This window comes from Lupinus angustifolius, chromosome LG06, assembly GCF_001865875.1.
Source record: "Lupinus angustifolius cultivar Tanjil chromosome LG06, LupAngTanjil_v1.0, whole genome shotgun sequence".
NCBI lineage: Eukaryota > Viridiplantae > Streptophyta > Magnoliopsida > Fabales > Fabaceae > Lupinus > Lupinus angustifolius.
Genome location: NC_032014.1, coordinates 11,958,002 through 11,971,254, shown reverse-complemented (window position 1 = coordinate 11,971,254; position 13,253 = coordinate 11,958,002). Strand labels below are relative to the sequence as shown.

Genomic DNA, 13,253 nt, shown 5'->3' with positions numbered 1-13,253 from the left:
GAAAAACATTCAATAATATCAAAATGTAAATATTATTTTACACTTTCACTTTATCAATTATATTCACATATACTCTTATATGAGGAACATGAATATATATATATATATATATGTATTTTGCTTTATTTAGGTAGGTATTTCACTCTTATATAATTTTTTTGGAAATGAGAAATTATTATTAATATAAGACCCTAAAGATTTATATATAGTTAATATAGAATGAATTATTTAATAATAATTTATGGGTTCTCATTTGTGAAGGCCTCTTGGGATGAGATTTCCCAATATATCATTGTAGCTCCATGTGAAGTGTTAACTCAATTTTGGGTGTGAGAAAAGTGATAAAGAGGTGTGGCAGCCAATAAAATTGTTTAAAAAGTGCGAAGGAAGGAGCTTGTTACGGCGAATGAGTATTGCCAAACACCATATATCATCATTTGGTTTCCGTTTCCACACATTCCAAACCACCACTACGTCTATACACAAACACACCCTTAACAATCACTTATTATTTTCTTCTTCTTCTTCTTCTTCTTCTTCCATGGAATTAGAAATTGAACAAGCAGGTCACGTGCATTATAACCATACCCTTCCTTCCAAACACCCAAGATGGAATGCCAGAGAAAGCTTCGAGTTTATGTCTCTAAGACCTTGGCAACCTATCAATCATTTTTATCTCAATCTTGTTCATGCCAACTCCTCTTTACCACTTCTCTTTCCATCTCAGGTCATTCTTCATCACACTCATTTTTTATTATTTTATTAACCATTTCAACCCTAAACGAGATCGGCGCAACGGAAAGGTTGTTTTTGCTTATAAATATGAATTCAAATTCTGGAAACAGTCTCTCTGCTCGTGCCACTAAGTGGGAGTTTCGTGCATTAGACAGTCTTTTTTTTTCTTTTCGACCCTAAAGTCAGGGTTTAGTACAATCTTAGTGTCAGCGTTTTATGGATTTCATATTTATCATTCTTAATTCATGCTTTTCTAACAGACGCTTTTTAATCACGATGATACTGCAATTCCTCCACCACTTTCTGATCAAATTGAATTGGAAAGTGTTGCGTCTAAAAAACGCACTGGGAGGTGGGAAAGAGCAACATTCAAAATCGTTCTTTCGTATCATGGGGGTTCGTTTGATGGGTGGCAAAAGCAGCCAGGATTGAACACTGTTCAAAGGTAAAGATCTTCTTCTTTTCTTTCAACTCTGTACTACATGCTGCAAACTATGACATGTTTTTTGCCATGACTGAATTATGGAATGAATTATGACAATGTCGTGTGTCCCACTGGTTATGGCATTACTTACTGAATGACTTGGTTCAAGGGTCGAATCTTGTGCCGACTAGCCCCACCTAGTGAGTCTAAGGTTTGATTGTTGTTATTATTGATTGAATTATGAAATGAGCGCATTGCGGGTTTGGCCAGATCATATGACTTTATAAATTAGCTTTCTCTTTGATACTTTATTATGATATGAGTATGACAAATTAGTTGTCCTTTTAGTTTAACGTAAATTTATTTGACAAAACTGTGGCACAATATAACATGGTACAACTGTTTCTTTTGTCACCCCCTGGCCCCTCTGTCACTTCATCTCCGTCCTGCTGATTCAACATGCTTGATTTGTATATCTTTAAAAAAATTAAGTTATTAACTCCTGTTGCTAGTAAAACAAGTATGTTCAATTTAGTTATCTTTTTATCGGACAATTTAGTTTGCTTCATGGTCTTGTACTTATTTCTTTATGCAGCGTAGTAGAAGGGTCACTTGGTAAATTTGTTGATGAAAGGAAAACCCAACAGCTCAAGGACAGAGGTGTGCCTATTGAAGGCTGTGCTACCGTTGCTGGCCGTACAGACAAAGGAGTGACAGGCCTTCAACAAGTCTGTTCTTTCTGTAAGTCATTTCCTTGTCCTTAGCAATGTTTTTACTAAGTCCAAGCTTCTCTATAAATGAATTCTCACGCTGATTGCACGTGATTGAGATGAAACTGGAGCACTAAAGTCTCTTATTGGCAAAGTTTTTGTGGCAACCATCATTTAGCATTATTCTTCCCCTGTTTGTGTGTTTATAGTTACAGAATCACTTAAAATGTACTGATGTCTGACTTCATTATGATGTCTTTGTTTGGCTGCACTTTAGCTATATTAGACAAAACTTCGAATTTAAAAAAATGCATTTTTTCCTAATTTTGTAAATACATCATATAAGTAAAAAAACATTTATATTCATATGTGAATTTGTTTCACCATACAATTTACAATTTATGAATAACTAAACATTTCTGGTTATTTGATAAGAGCAACATTTTAATTAAAGAATTATTAACAAAAAGTTTCTTGTTATTGTATGTATTAGCTATATTTATCAATTTATAACATAACGAGGAGGTGAAATTGTTATGGATAAATGAGTATTTATTAGAAAAAAGGAAAGGAAATTAGTGTGTGGGTAAAGTTTGTAATTTGTCAAACATGCTCAAGGCTTATACACAGTCATCCATAGATCCCATGAATTTGAAAGGGCATTATCACATTCCCACACACATTGAGTATCTTAGCTCAGTAAATATTGGAGATGCCTATGGTCTTCCCATAACAAGACTATGTTGGATGTCTGAGAATAGCCAAACACCTCAATAGTGTGATACTGTTCTTTCAGTTAAAATCGGATAAGAATTTTTTGCCTTGCTCTGGCAGGATTTGATTGCATTCCTTGTTTCCTCATAACTGGCATCAATGACAAGGAAGCTCTTTGACAAATGTGGGAACTTGGATAGTTAAGTTACTTTGTCTTTTCTAAATGCTAAAAAAATCATAAATGAATCTAGGTATATTCTTCTTTCCTTTTTTGGGAAGATTTAACTTTCTTTTGTCACGTGGGGGGATTTTTTTTGGCTTGATTTTGTCCTTTAAGTCAGTTCTTTTGTTTGCAAGTTGGTTTTTTTAGGGAAAGAGAAGGTCTGGAAGCCCTTTGGCAAGTGTATTTCATGGTTCCCAAGTCTTCCCCTTGCCTCCAATTTCCTCCAAAAACCAACTTGCAAACAACCCCTAAATATTGCTTAAGATTTATTAATCTGGTTATTCTGATGAATAACGAATTTATGGACGGAAGTTCAGGTGCAGCTGAAGCATACTTATAATCCATAAAAGTGGAAAATCAGCATCAACATCAAGTCCTAACTCCTAAGCTAGACACAAGTCAAGAATTACAAGAACTGTTGATAGTGCCTAGGAAAGAGTAACTGAAATTAGTAATCAAATTCTGAAAGAAATCATTTCTTTTATTTTTTGTAGAAATACAGGTTCTGAAACAAATTATTTCTTTTATTCTTTAGTAGAAATGTAGAACATTGCGGTGTTCTTATATATGAAATTCAGAGCTCTAAATCATTCTTATATGAACATAAGTTATAGTATATGCAGGGTTATATTTTGTACTGTAGTAAATTGTTGTTTTCCTTGAAAGCAGATGAAATGTTCAGAACATACAAAATCAGCTTGTTCATAATTTAGCAGTCATAGGACTTGGTTAAGCTTTTTTTACCCCTAATCTTAGGTTCGTAATCTACAGACACTTGGGACAAGGATGTTAAACCAAGAGATATTGAGGATGCAATCAATCACGCAGCACCAGGGAAATTGAGGGTCATATCAGTTTCTGAGGTAATATTTTTGAGTAATATACATGTGAACCTAATGTTGGACAGACTTATCAACTGCCTCGAGTTCAAGAAAAAACAGCAAGAAAATGGTTTGATTTTCAGGTTAAGTTCTTCGTTATTCACAGAACAGCTAATCTAATAAGATAATAAATGTGACTTTATTGTAGGTATCACGTGCCTTTCATCCTAATTTCTCTGCCAAGTGGAGGCATTACCTTTATATTTTTCCACTCATTAGTAAAGGGTATAGGGACCAAAGCAATGGAAATGGGGATGTCAGCGACTATAATGGAATTCTTGATTCTGCCTGCAAGGATGAGTTAGAAAGTGAAAAGAAATCTTATGTGTTCAGTGTAAGAAAAGTAAACCGACTTTTGCGAGAATTGGAAGGAAAATTATTATCCTATAAGATGTTTGCCCGTGATACAAAAGCTTCAAGGAATGAGTAAGAATTTAATTTTGAATCTGTCTTTACTCAATTGAAGTAGGCACATACCAAATTCAGCTTTTTTGGTTATATGTTGTTAAATTTTTTCCATGATCTTTTATATGAAGAATTGTTAAATATAGCAAAAACGAGGACAACATTTTGAAGGATTCTTGCTTTCGTGACTAATTCAGTGAAGCTGTTGCTTGGTGTTTAGTTGAAATGGGACATAAACGAATTCATTTTATATCTTGTATGTTTTTTGTTGTTTGTCAAATTGGTTTTTATCTCTTATATAGGACTTCTTTGCTTTTTTCTGTGGAACTGAGAATAGGTATATTTGGAAGTATTGCTTTGTAAAACTGTGTCCGCACAAATCCAAATAAATGGCAGAGTTATCGAATATGTGTTTGTCAAAGCCTTCTTCCGTTAGGTGGGTCGGCTACATAGATTAAACGATCTTATAATGTGATATCAAAAACCAAATCTCCCCTCCCCACAGACCATTTAGGTCTAAATCCTTGTTGATGGTTTCATCTAGGGTTTTCCTTGGCTGACTCATCTAATTGGGGTTTCTATTAGTCTTCTTCTCACTTGTACGGACCATCTTAGTTGTGATTCTACCATCTCTTCTTCAATAGATGTCACATTTACTTTCCTTTATGATACATTCCTAATCTCATATTTTGTTTTATGTCCGCGTATCCAACAAAACATTATCATATCTACTACACTTATCGTATTCCTTTGTTGGCTTTGCTGCCTATCATTCGATGCCATAAAGCTTTACTGGTCTTATGGCCATGGTGTAAAATTATCCTTTTAACCTGGTAGGTACCTTTCTATCACAAATAATACTTGAAGCATTCTAGAATTTCATTCACACTTGGATTCTACAATTTGATGTGATTCCAAAGCTTTCATCTAGAACTCTAGGTTATCATTTATGCCGCTTTCTCACTAGGACTTTATTTTCTGCAAAATGCATGCATTAAGGCTTCTTGGATATGTCAAGTAAGAATGTCCAAAACCAAGATAAAAAGATAAGGAATAAGTGGCTCACCTGTATATTTCCTTGATGCTGATAAGACTTCAATAAGGGGAACTGTCATTCAATGAATTGATTATGACTGTTATTCTGTTTCAGAGGTCCACCAACTGAGTGTTTTGTTTACCATGCTCGAGCTATGGAAGCCAGATTGCCAATAACTGTAAGCTACTTCGTATTTTTGAATACTTGCTCACCTTTTCACTTTTTCGGCCTTTCCTTTACAATTTTTACCCATTCTGCATTGAAATGGATGGAACTTGATATTGTTGGCCTACTTAGCAAAGATGTGTTAAATGTTAATGCATCCAAGGATGACTTTAAAAGCATGCCTGTCTCGTTGGACTGAAACATCCAATTTCTCTATTGCTCTCTCTATATTAACAAATTTCATTTGTTGATAATATGTATACTTTCCAATTTCTCAAGCATATTCATAAATGTTAACAACGGTGTCTTTTCAGTGGATTTCCCTTAAATGAAATGTATAATGTTAACAAATCATCCTCATGTTAAGCTTTGTACTTTCCAAGTTACAAGGTTTCTCATGTCTGTAAGTATATTTCATCTTTTAAGACATCTTTGCAGTTTTCGGTGTCCTTACTTGCAGCTTGAATTTGATCAGCCCTAACTATGCTTTAACTCAGACTACTTCACTGAGTACTTTGGTTGTTGTTGATAGAGAATCTTGATTTGTGTTTGATTTCACTTGTGACATCTAGGACTCTGGAGAAGAAACAAGTGTTATGTGTGTTGAGCTGGTAGCTAATCGCTTTTTACGCAAGGTAACTGTTGCATGTCTTTGCCCTCCTCTGGGAGTTTTTTTATTTTACATTAAAAGAGTTATGTATTGTTGTTATAAATAAATAAGGAATAGTGTGATAGATTATTATGAAACATACCCTATCATTCTTTATTTATTTACAAAAACATCATAACTCTTAATTTAAAATTAAAAAATGTGTCTTCCCCTCCCTTTCCATACAAAAAAACCAACTCCCGAAGAGTTAGTTGAAAAGTGTATGTATTGAAGGTTTTGGCTTCTCTAATATGAAACTTTTACTAAAATGCAGATAATGAAATCTGTTGGTTTAAAACATGAAAAATAAAGCATTGTCAGTTTTATAGAAAATATAAACAAGGAGTTGATATGTTAACATGGCTTGGAGTCAGACCCTTATTGCTCTACATATTAACCAGAAGATGCTTCAAACACAAATGAATCAGTTTAGGGTCCGTTTGCGAGCTGAGTTTTGGAGGAGCAATGAAAGGCTTCAGAGTCATCTCACAAGTGTATTTCATGGTTCTCAAGCCTTCCCTTTTTTCCTCTACAAACCCAACTCGCAAACGAACCCTTAGAGAAACTCAAGTTTTATGTTGTTAACTTGTTATTGACATTATATTTTCCAGACTGTTAACTGAATGATTATATAGCTAATGAAACCCATATAAAATGATTTCTGTTTCAGTGATTAACACGTTCCTGTTTTATGGTGCATATCTTGTGCCCAATAGCCTTTTATACCCCATAATAATATTTGCAAATAACCATTCTGGTAAAAATGATAGTTTTAAACTTTTAGTTCCTCTCAGTAAAATAATTGGTCTGATAGATCCGGTGTGTCATATATTTTGTAGATGGTTAGAGTACTTGTAGCAACCTCAATTAGAGAAGCTGCTGCTGGTGCAGAAGACGATGCTTTGCTAAAGCTCATGGACGCGACATGTCGGCGCGCCACTGCTCCTCCAGCACCCCCAGATGGCCTGTGTCTTGTTGATGTAGGGTATGCTGAATTTGACCCCAAAAAATGCCTCATCCAGGAAGAGAAATAATGCTTTATTTAGAACTTTAGGTTCTTAACCAAAACATAGACACACAGATATATTATATAACCTGGGGTTGAATTTTTATCCAATAGTTTTCCATTATATCTTCCATATTGTAATTTTATGATTAGCAATATCTTCCATATTGCATCTGGTCTCCTTTGACCATTGCTGTCATAACTGTGTGTTTGTAAGCTTGGAGCTGAACTTGTAAGAATTATGTTATATGTAGAATTAAATTTTGACAACTTCCTAACACATTTTACATTCAAAATGTATAGATATTAAAATATTATATTAATATATCAACAATGTGTTACTCTAGTGATGTAGACCCCGTTAGATCATCAGGATGACCAAAAGTCAAGAGTTCGATTCATAGAAACAACACTTGTTAGGAAGGACAGTCGCATAACCCGAAAGAGATTAATTCCTTATCTAAAAGGGTAAAGGAATATTCGTCATCCAAGATTACATTAGCCATGTACTCTTTTACTAGCCAACCATCTTAAAAATTGTCTAACCTAGTCACCAATATCCATTAGTAGTTGATCATATAATTATACAAATCAGTTGAGATTCAAGAAACGTTTAACTACTTGCTTAGCTCATGGTGGCATTTCAAAGCTTTATTACCAATTCTCGTTCAAAAATCGTGACAATGTTGTTATCATGAGATTTTGGTATATGATCAACCTTTTGTTATGATGTTAAAGTGATGGTTGTAGGAGTGTTTTTGTTTTTGTAAGGCATCAATGTTTTGTGTTGAATTAGTTTTATTGATGTGATGATTTTGCTTATTAGTGTTGAGTATTCTTTATACTCGTATTATTAAAGAATGTTTTGTCAACCAAAAACATGTTACAGTTTTTATGGATTTATGTCACCATCACATTATAAAATTCCTGGGTTAATGTCCATGTTTTAAGTTAGAGATTATAAAAGTTTACACATTTTCTCTCTTTATATATTAATTTCTATTGAAGTGTAGAGATCACAATTTTTTTTATTTAAAATAATTTTTCTATACACATACACAGGAACACTATAAGAGGCAAACTCATGTTAAATGAGTCCAAATATTCTTTAATAATAAAGAGTTTAGTAGGAAAATTTACAAATATGGTGCACCTTGACCGAAAAATTACGGTTTTGGTGCACCTTTTAAAAAAATTATAAAACTAGTGTAGTTTTATATAAATCGGCAATAGAATTGCCGATTTATGTATTTTTTTTTTCTCTCATCCCCCAAAATCGGCACTGGGGAGGGAGTTTTATTAAACTATATTTTTTTTAAACTCCCCCTAAATCGTCAATAGGGGGAGATTTACCTTCTTTTATTTTTTATTTATTTTTTTTCTCCCCTAAATAGGCAACCGGAGAGTTTTTTATTTATTTTTTAACTTGTGGGAGTTATATTATTAGTTTTAGGGTTTAATTTTTCAAATACAAATCCTTACGATACACAACATGATAAATTTTGTCAACCCTAACATAATAACAGAACACAATAATGAAAAACACACATAATATTTTAATAAGTAAATATTAAATCATTGAATCAATAATTAAATATTATGTGTGTTTTTTATTATTGTGTTATGTTATTAGGGTTAGGGTTGACAAAATTTATCATGTTGTGTATAGTTAGGATTTGTGTTTGAAAAATTAAACCCTAAAACTAATAATATAACTCCCACAAGTTAAAAAAAATAAAAAACTCTCCGGTTGCCTATTTAGGGGAGAGAAAAAATTAAAAAATAAATAAAAGAAGGTAAATCTCCCCCTATTGACGATTTAGGGGGAGTTTAAAAAAAATATAGTTTAATAAAACTCCTTCCCCAGTGCCGATTTTGGGGGAGAAGAGAGAAAAAAAAATACATAAATCGGCTTCCATTGTTGATTTATATAAAACTACATTAGTTTTGTAATTTTTTTAAAAGGTGCACCAAAACCGTAATTTTTCGGTCAAGGTACACCACATCTATAAATTTTCCGAGTTTAGTATAGGTTAGAGATAGTCACATGTGACTTTATTATTTTTGAATTAAATAATTGAAACAACTTATAAATTCTCTTTATTCCCTATTAAATATGGTAAAAGAAACTAATCATATATGAAGACCTTGTAGGTTAGTTTTACATTAACTTGTTAATGTAATGAAGGTTGACCAACATTTTGCATCATGGCTTGATGATGTAATGCAGTGCATGCATGGCTGTAGTTGTTGTTAGACATCCTTTGATAACTTGATCTAAGGTACAGTACAAAGATGCCTTAAAAACAAAACAGGTATACAAAAAGGTAAAAAGTGCTGTAACATGCAATTATTTAAAAGGCTACCCTTATATTTCTCTCTATGTTTAAGACATTCTCATGCAACATAGGACTTTGTCAAATAATTTCTCCAAAAACATCTTCTCTCTCTTCTATTTTTGTCTCTCCCTTTTCTCTCTTTTCTTTCTCCATTCAATGCCATCAAAACTTCTCAACCCTTCAACCCTTCATTCTTCACCCCTTAGTAGCACCCTTTCTCTCTCCATTGTGAAGCTGCATCACCTTCTTCAGGGAGCACACGCTACCCTTAGTGCGTGTGTACCCACCTTTCATCACTATGGCACTGATCATAATCAGTGTCTTTGATAATAATAATATTAGATCAAGTTGGATCAAAACATTCTTTCTTCTTTCATGTGTTGTTCTTGGTTCTTATGGTGCTACAGACTCAGAGTTACTCCTTAAGTTTAAGGACAAATTACAAAGCAATAATAATGGATTATCCTCATGGAATGAATCAACTACTCCTTGTAATTCAGATCATGGTGGTAATAACTGGGCTGGTGTTATTTGCAATGGAGGGAAAATATGGGGGTTGCAACTTGAGAATATGGGTCTAAATGGTGTCTTTGATGTGGAATCTCTTAAGGATTTACCATTTCTTAGAACCTTAAGTTTCATGAATAATGATCTTAATGGTACAATGCCAGAGATAAACAAAGTAGTTGGTTTGAAAGCAATTTACCTTTCAAACAACAAGTTCTCTGGGGAGATTCCTGATCAAACTTTTGAAGGCATGAAATGGTTGAAGAAAATTCATTTGTCAAATAATCAGTTTAGTGGTGCTATTCCAAATTCTTTGACAAAGTTATCAAGGCTTATGGAGTTAAAGTTGGATGGAAACAAATTCAGTGGCTATATTCCTCCTTTTCAACAGAACACATTGAAATTATTTACTGTAGCTAATAATCAGTTGCAAGGTGATATACCTGCTACACTTAGTAAGATCCCTGAGTCTGCATTTTCTGGTGAGTGACACCTTCAATTCTCCCTATATCCAATTCCTTATTTTGTATTTTATGTTGTATTCAGTTCTCTCACCCTTGTGACAAAAAATTCATTTAAAATTGATCAGAATTTTTCCTTCTTATTTTAGTCTCTTTCTCTTGAGTTTTTTTGTACTACCAAATGCATCTTCTTAACTTTTTGGGTAAGAAACTAGTCTCGTTTGGCGTGTGTGATTGCCCCTCCCAACAAGTATTACTTTGAAGACTCTTTCTGGGAATCTAGTGGTGTCTTACACCACTAGACCGCTTTGTTGGTTTTCTCTTGGTGAGTTTGGGACAATGTAAGGTTGCCGCTTAGTGACCATAAGATCACCCGTCACAGGTTCAAATCCTGGAAACAATCTCTCTCACAAATGCGAAATAAGGTTGTATACATTTAAACTCTTCAAACCCCACTAATTAAGAGCTTATTGCACTACTCTACTTTGCCCTTTTTTTACTCTCTATATATCTCTGCTATAAATTTTCAATAGTTTTTAACCAATTGAAAAAGTTTAACTGTGAATGAAGGGATATATGTGTCATTGTAACAAATTTCAGGACAAGTTCAATTTTCTTGTGTTGCTAACATTTGATCCAAAGATAGATGAATAACTTTTTGAGTCTTTGTATATACAGTGACACCACATAGCATCAATCTGAACATGTATATATATACTTGAAATGCACAGGTAATGAAGGGTTATGTGGAACTCCATTGGGTGCATGCATCACTGTTGTTCATTATCCCAAGAAGCCTTCAACTATTAGCACTATTGTGGTTGCAGTAGTTGTTGGTTTAGCAGTAATATGTGTGATTGGAGCAATACTATTCATCCTTCTCCGTAAAAGAAAATCATCAAATTCCTCAGAGAATGAACCTTCAGGCCTTAACAAAAAGGGTGTGAAAGATGCAGGTGATGAGAGTCATAGATCATCAAGATCAAACCAAAGCAGAAGAGGAGAAAATACCATGAAGTTATGTTTCATAAAAGATGATGCAGAAAGATTTGATTTGCATGAGTTGCTTAGAGCTTCTGCTGAGATTTTAGGAAGTGGTTGTTTCAGTTCTTCTTATAAGGCTTCATTGGTGAGTGGTGGAAAGATAGTGGTGAAGAGGTTCAAGCAAATGAACAATGTAGGGAAGGAAGAGTTTCATGAACATATGAGAAGGATTGGAAGGTTGAATCATCCTAATTTGCTTCCTCTTGTGGCTTATTATTATAGAAAAGAAGAGAAGCTTTTGGTTTCTAACTATGTTCAGAATGGTAGTCTTGCTGTTAGACTTCATGGTATATATTATAAACTCATTTCCATTTTTAAGAATATATTATAGATACATATAAATAACATTACATATACTTATACTAATAGGAGTAAAGTTAACCAAGTCAAGCATAGTACTAAAAGCTCAAGTGACCTATGAGGGGGGAAATATTGGTTGAGTTTGAATTGTTTATTTAATCATTTGTGAAGGTAAAATTAGGAAAATAATTATCTCTAGTAACATAGACAAGTTATTGGTTTTATTTTTATATTTAAAGGTAAAAGTGTCAATACAATATATCTAAATGGTAGAAATGTTATATTACATAATTTTTTCTTTTGTTTTTTCATGCACTTTCTCTCCATTATTGGAAAAGATCCTAACCCGTAATATTAAGTATGAGAGGGCTCAGGATCATCTCTGGTACTAGAGAGGAAAGTGCATGTGAAAACAAAGAGAAAAAATAGTAAGGTGTGACACTTTTACTCTTTAAATATAAAAGTAAAATCAATAATTTGTCTCTTCAGTACCTGAGATGATCATTTTCTTAAAGTACTAACATTGTGTTCCAATAAAAAAAAAAGGTTTCATTAGTTTTTCAGTTCCTAAATTACTGAGGGGAAGATGTGACTTTATAAGTAGTGTATATACACACCTTTGCTTGTAAAATATAAATATGTTTGTACTTGTTTTTTCAGGACACCAAGCTCTAGGAGAACCAAGCCTTGATTGGCCAACAAGGTTGAAGATTGTAAAAGGCATAGCAACAGGTCTTGAATATCTATACAAAGACATGCCAAGCCTAATTGCACCTCATGGAAACCTTAAATCATGTAATGTTCTTCTAACACAATCATTTGAGCCACTCCTATGTGACTATGGTTTGGTTCCTGTCATAAACCAAGATCTAGCTCAAGACATCATGGTCATATACAAATCTCCTGAGTACTTACAACATGGAAGGATCACAAAGAAAACTGATATTTGGTGCCTTGGAATATTAATATTGGAAATTTTGAGTGGAAAGTTTCCTTCAAACTTTTTGCAACAAGGGAAAGGAAGTGAGTTAAGTTTGGCAAATTGGGTTCTTTCTGTTGACCCAGAAGATTGGATCAATGAAGTGTTTGATAAAGATATGGGAGGAACAAGGAATAGTGATTATGAAATGGTGAAGCTTTTGAAGGTTGCTTTGGAATGTTGTGAAGGAGATGTTGATAAAAGATTGGATTTGAAAGAAGCATTGGAGAAAATACAAGATGTTAAGGAGAAGGACCATGATGATGATTTTTATTCATCTTATGCTAGTGAAGCTGATATGAGATCTTCAAGGGGATTATCTGGTGAAATCATTTTCTAATCCATGCATGAATGATTGAGGAGTCCAATATTCAAGCATCGATACCGTAAAGATTTATACGTAGTCAATGTATGATGATGAATGATGCACCGAAAGTATATAACTGTCATTTCATATACATTTTTTCCTCATTAAATTACATCCACTACATAGCTTAATTATTTGGGTATCTATCCCTTTAAAAGCATTGCAACATGAATGAGAGGTGGACTATTAAGGGGCATATATTTATTTATTAATCTTGTGATCTTCCATGATGTAAACCATATATGCATGATGCAAGAAATGTAAAACTAAAGACAATAGGGTTTGAATGACATGGGTTTTAGGTAATT

General features: G+C 33.5%; 2 protein-coding genes across 4 annotated transcripts; both read left to right on the top strand.

The window, feature by feature from the left end:
• Window positions 368-7,235, top strand: LOC109349877 (tRNA pseudouridine synthase A). 2 transcript variants are annotated; one of them, XM_019590913.1, is made up of 8 exons: window positions 368-727; window positions 996-1,180; window positions 1,755-1,900; window positions 3,578-3,669; window positions 3,836-4,113; window positions 5,243-5,306; window positions 5,866-5,928; window positions 6,782-7,235. In XM_019590913.1, the coding sequence occupies exons 1-8, from the start codon at window positions 407-409 to the stop codon at window positions 6,974-6,976; spliced, it is 1,344 nt and encodes a 447-aa protein (XP_019446458.1). In that variant the 5' UTR covers window positions 368-406; the 3' UTR covers window positions 6,977-7,235. The 2 variants fall into 2 exon arrangements, with proteins under 2 accessions (XP_019446458.1, XP_019446457.1); XM_019590912.1 differs by having other exon boundaries at window positions 993-1,180.
• Window positions 9,403-13,253, top strand: LOC109349876 (pollen receptor-like kinase 1). Of its 2 annotated transcripts, none has more exons than XM_019590911.1 (3): window positions 9,403-10,276; window positions 10,987-11,586; window positions 12,269-13,253. In XM_019590911.1, the coding sequence occupies exons 1-3, from the start codon at window positions 9,586-9,588 to the stop codon at window positions 12,916-12,918; spliced, it is 1,941 nt and encodes a 646-aa protein (XP_019446456.1). In that variant the 5' UTR covers window positions 9,403-9,585; the 3' UTR covers window positions 12,919-13,253. The 2 variants fall into 2 exon arrangements, with proteins under 2 accessions (XP_019446456.1, XP_019446455.1); XM_019590910.1 differs by having other exon boundaries at window positions 12,260-13,253.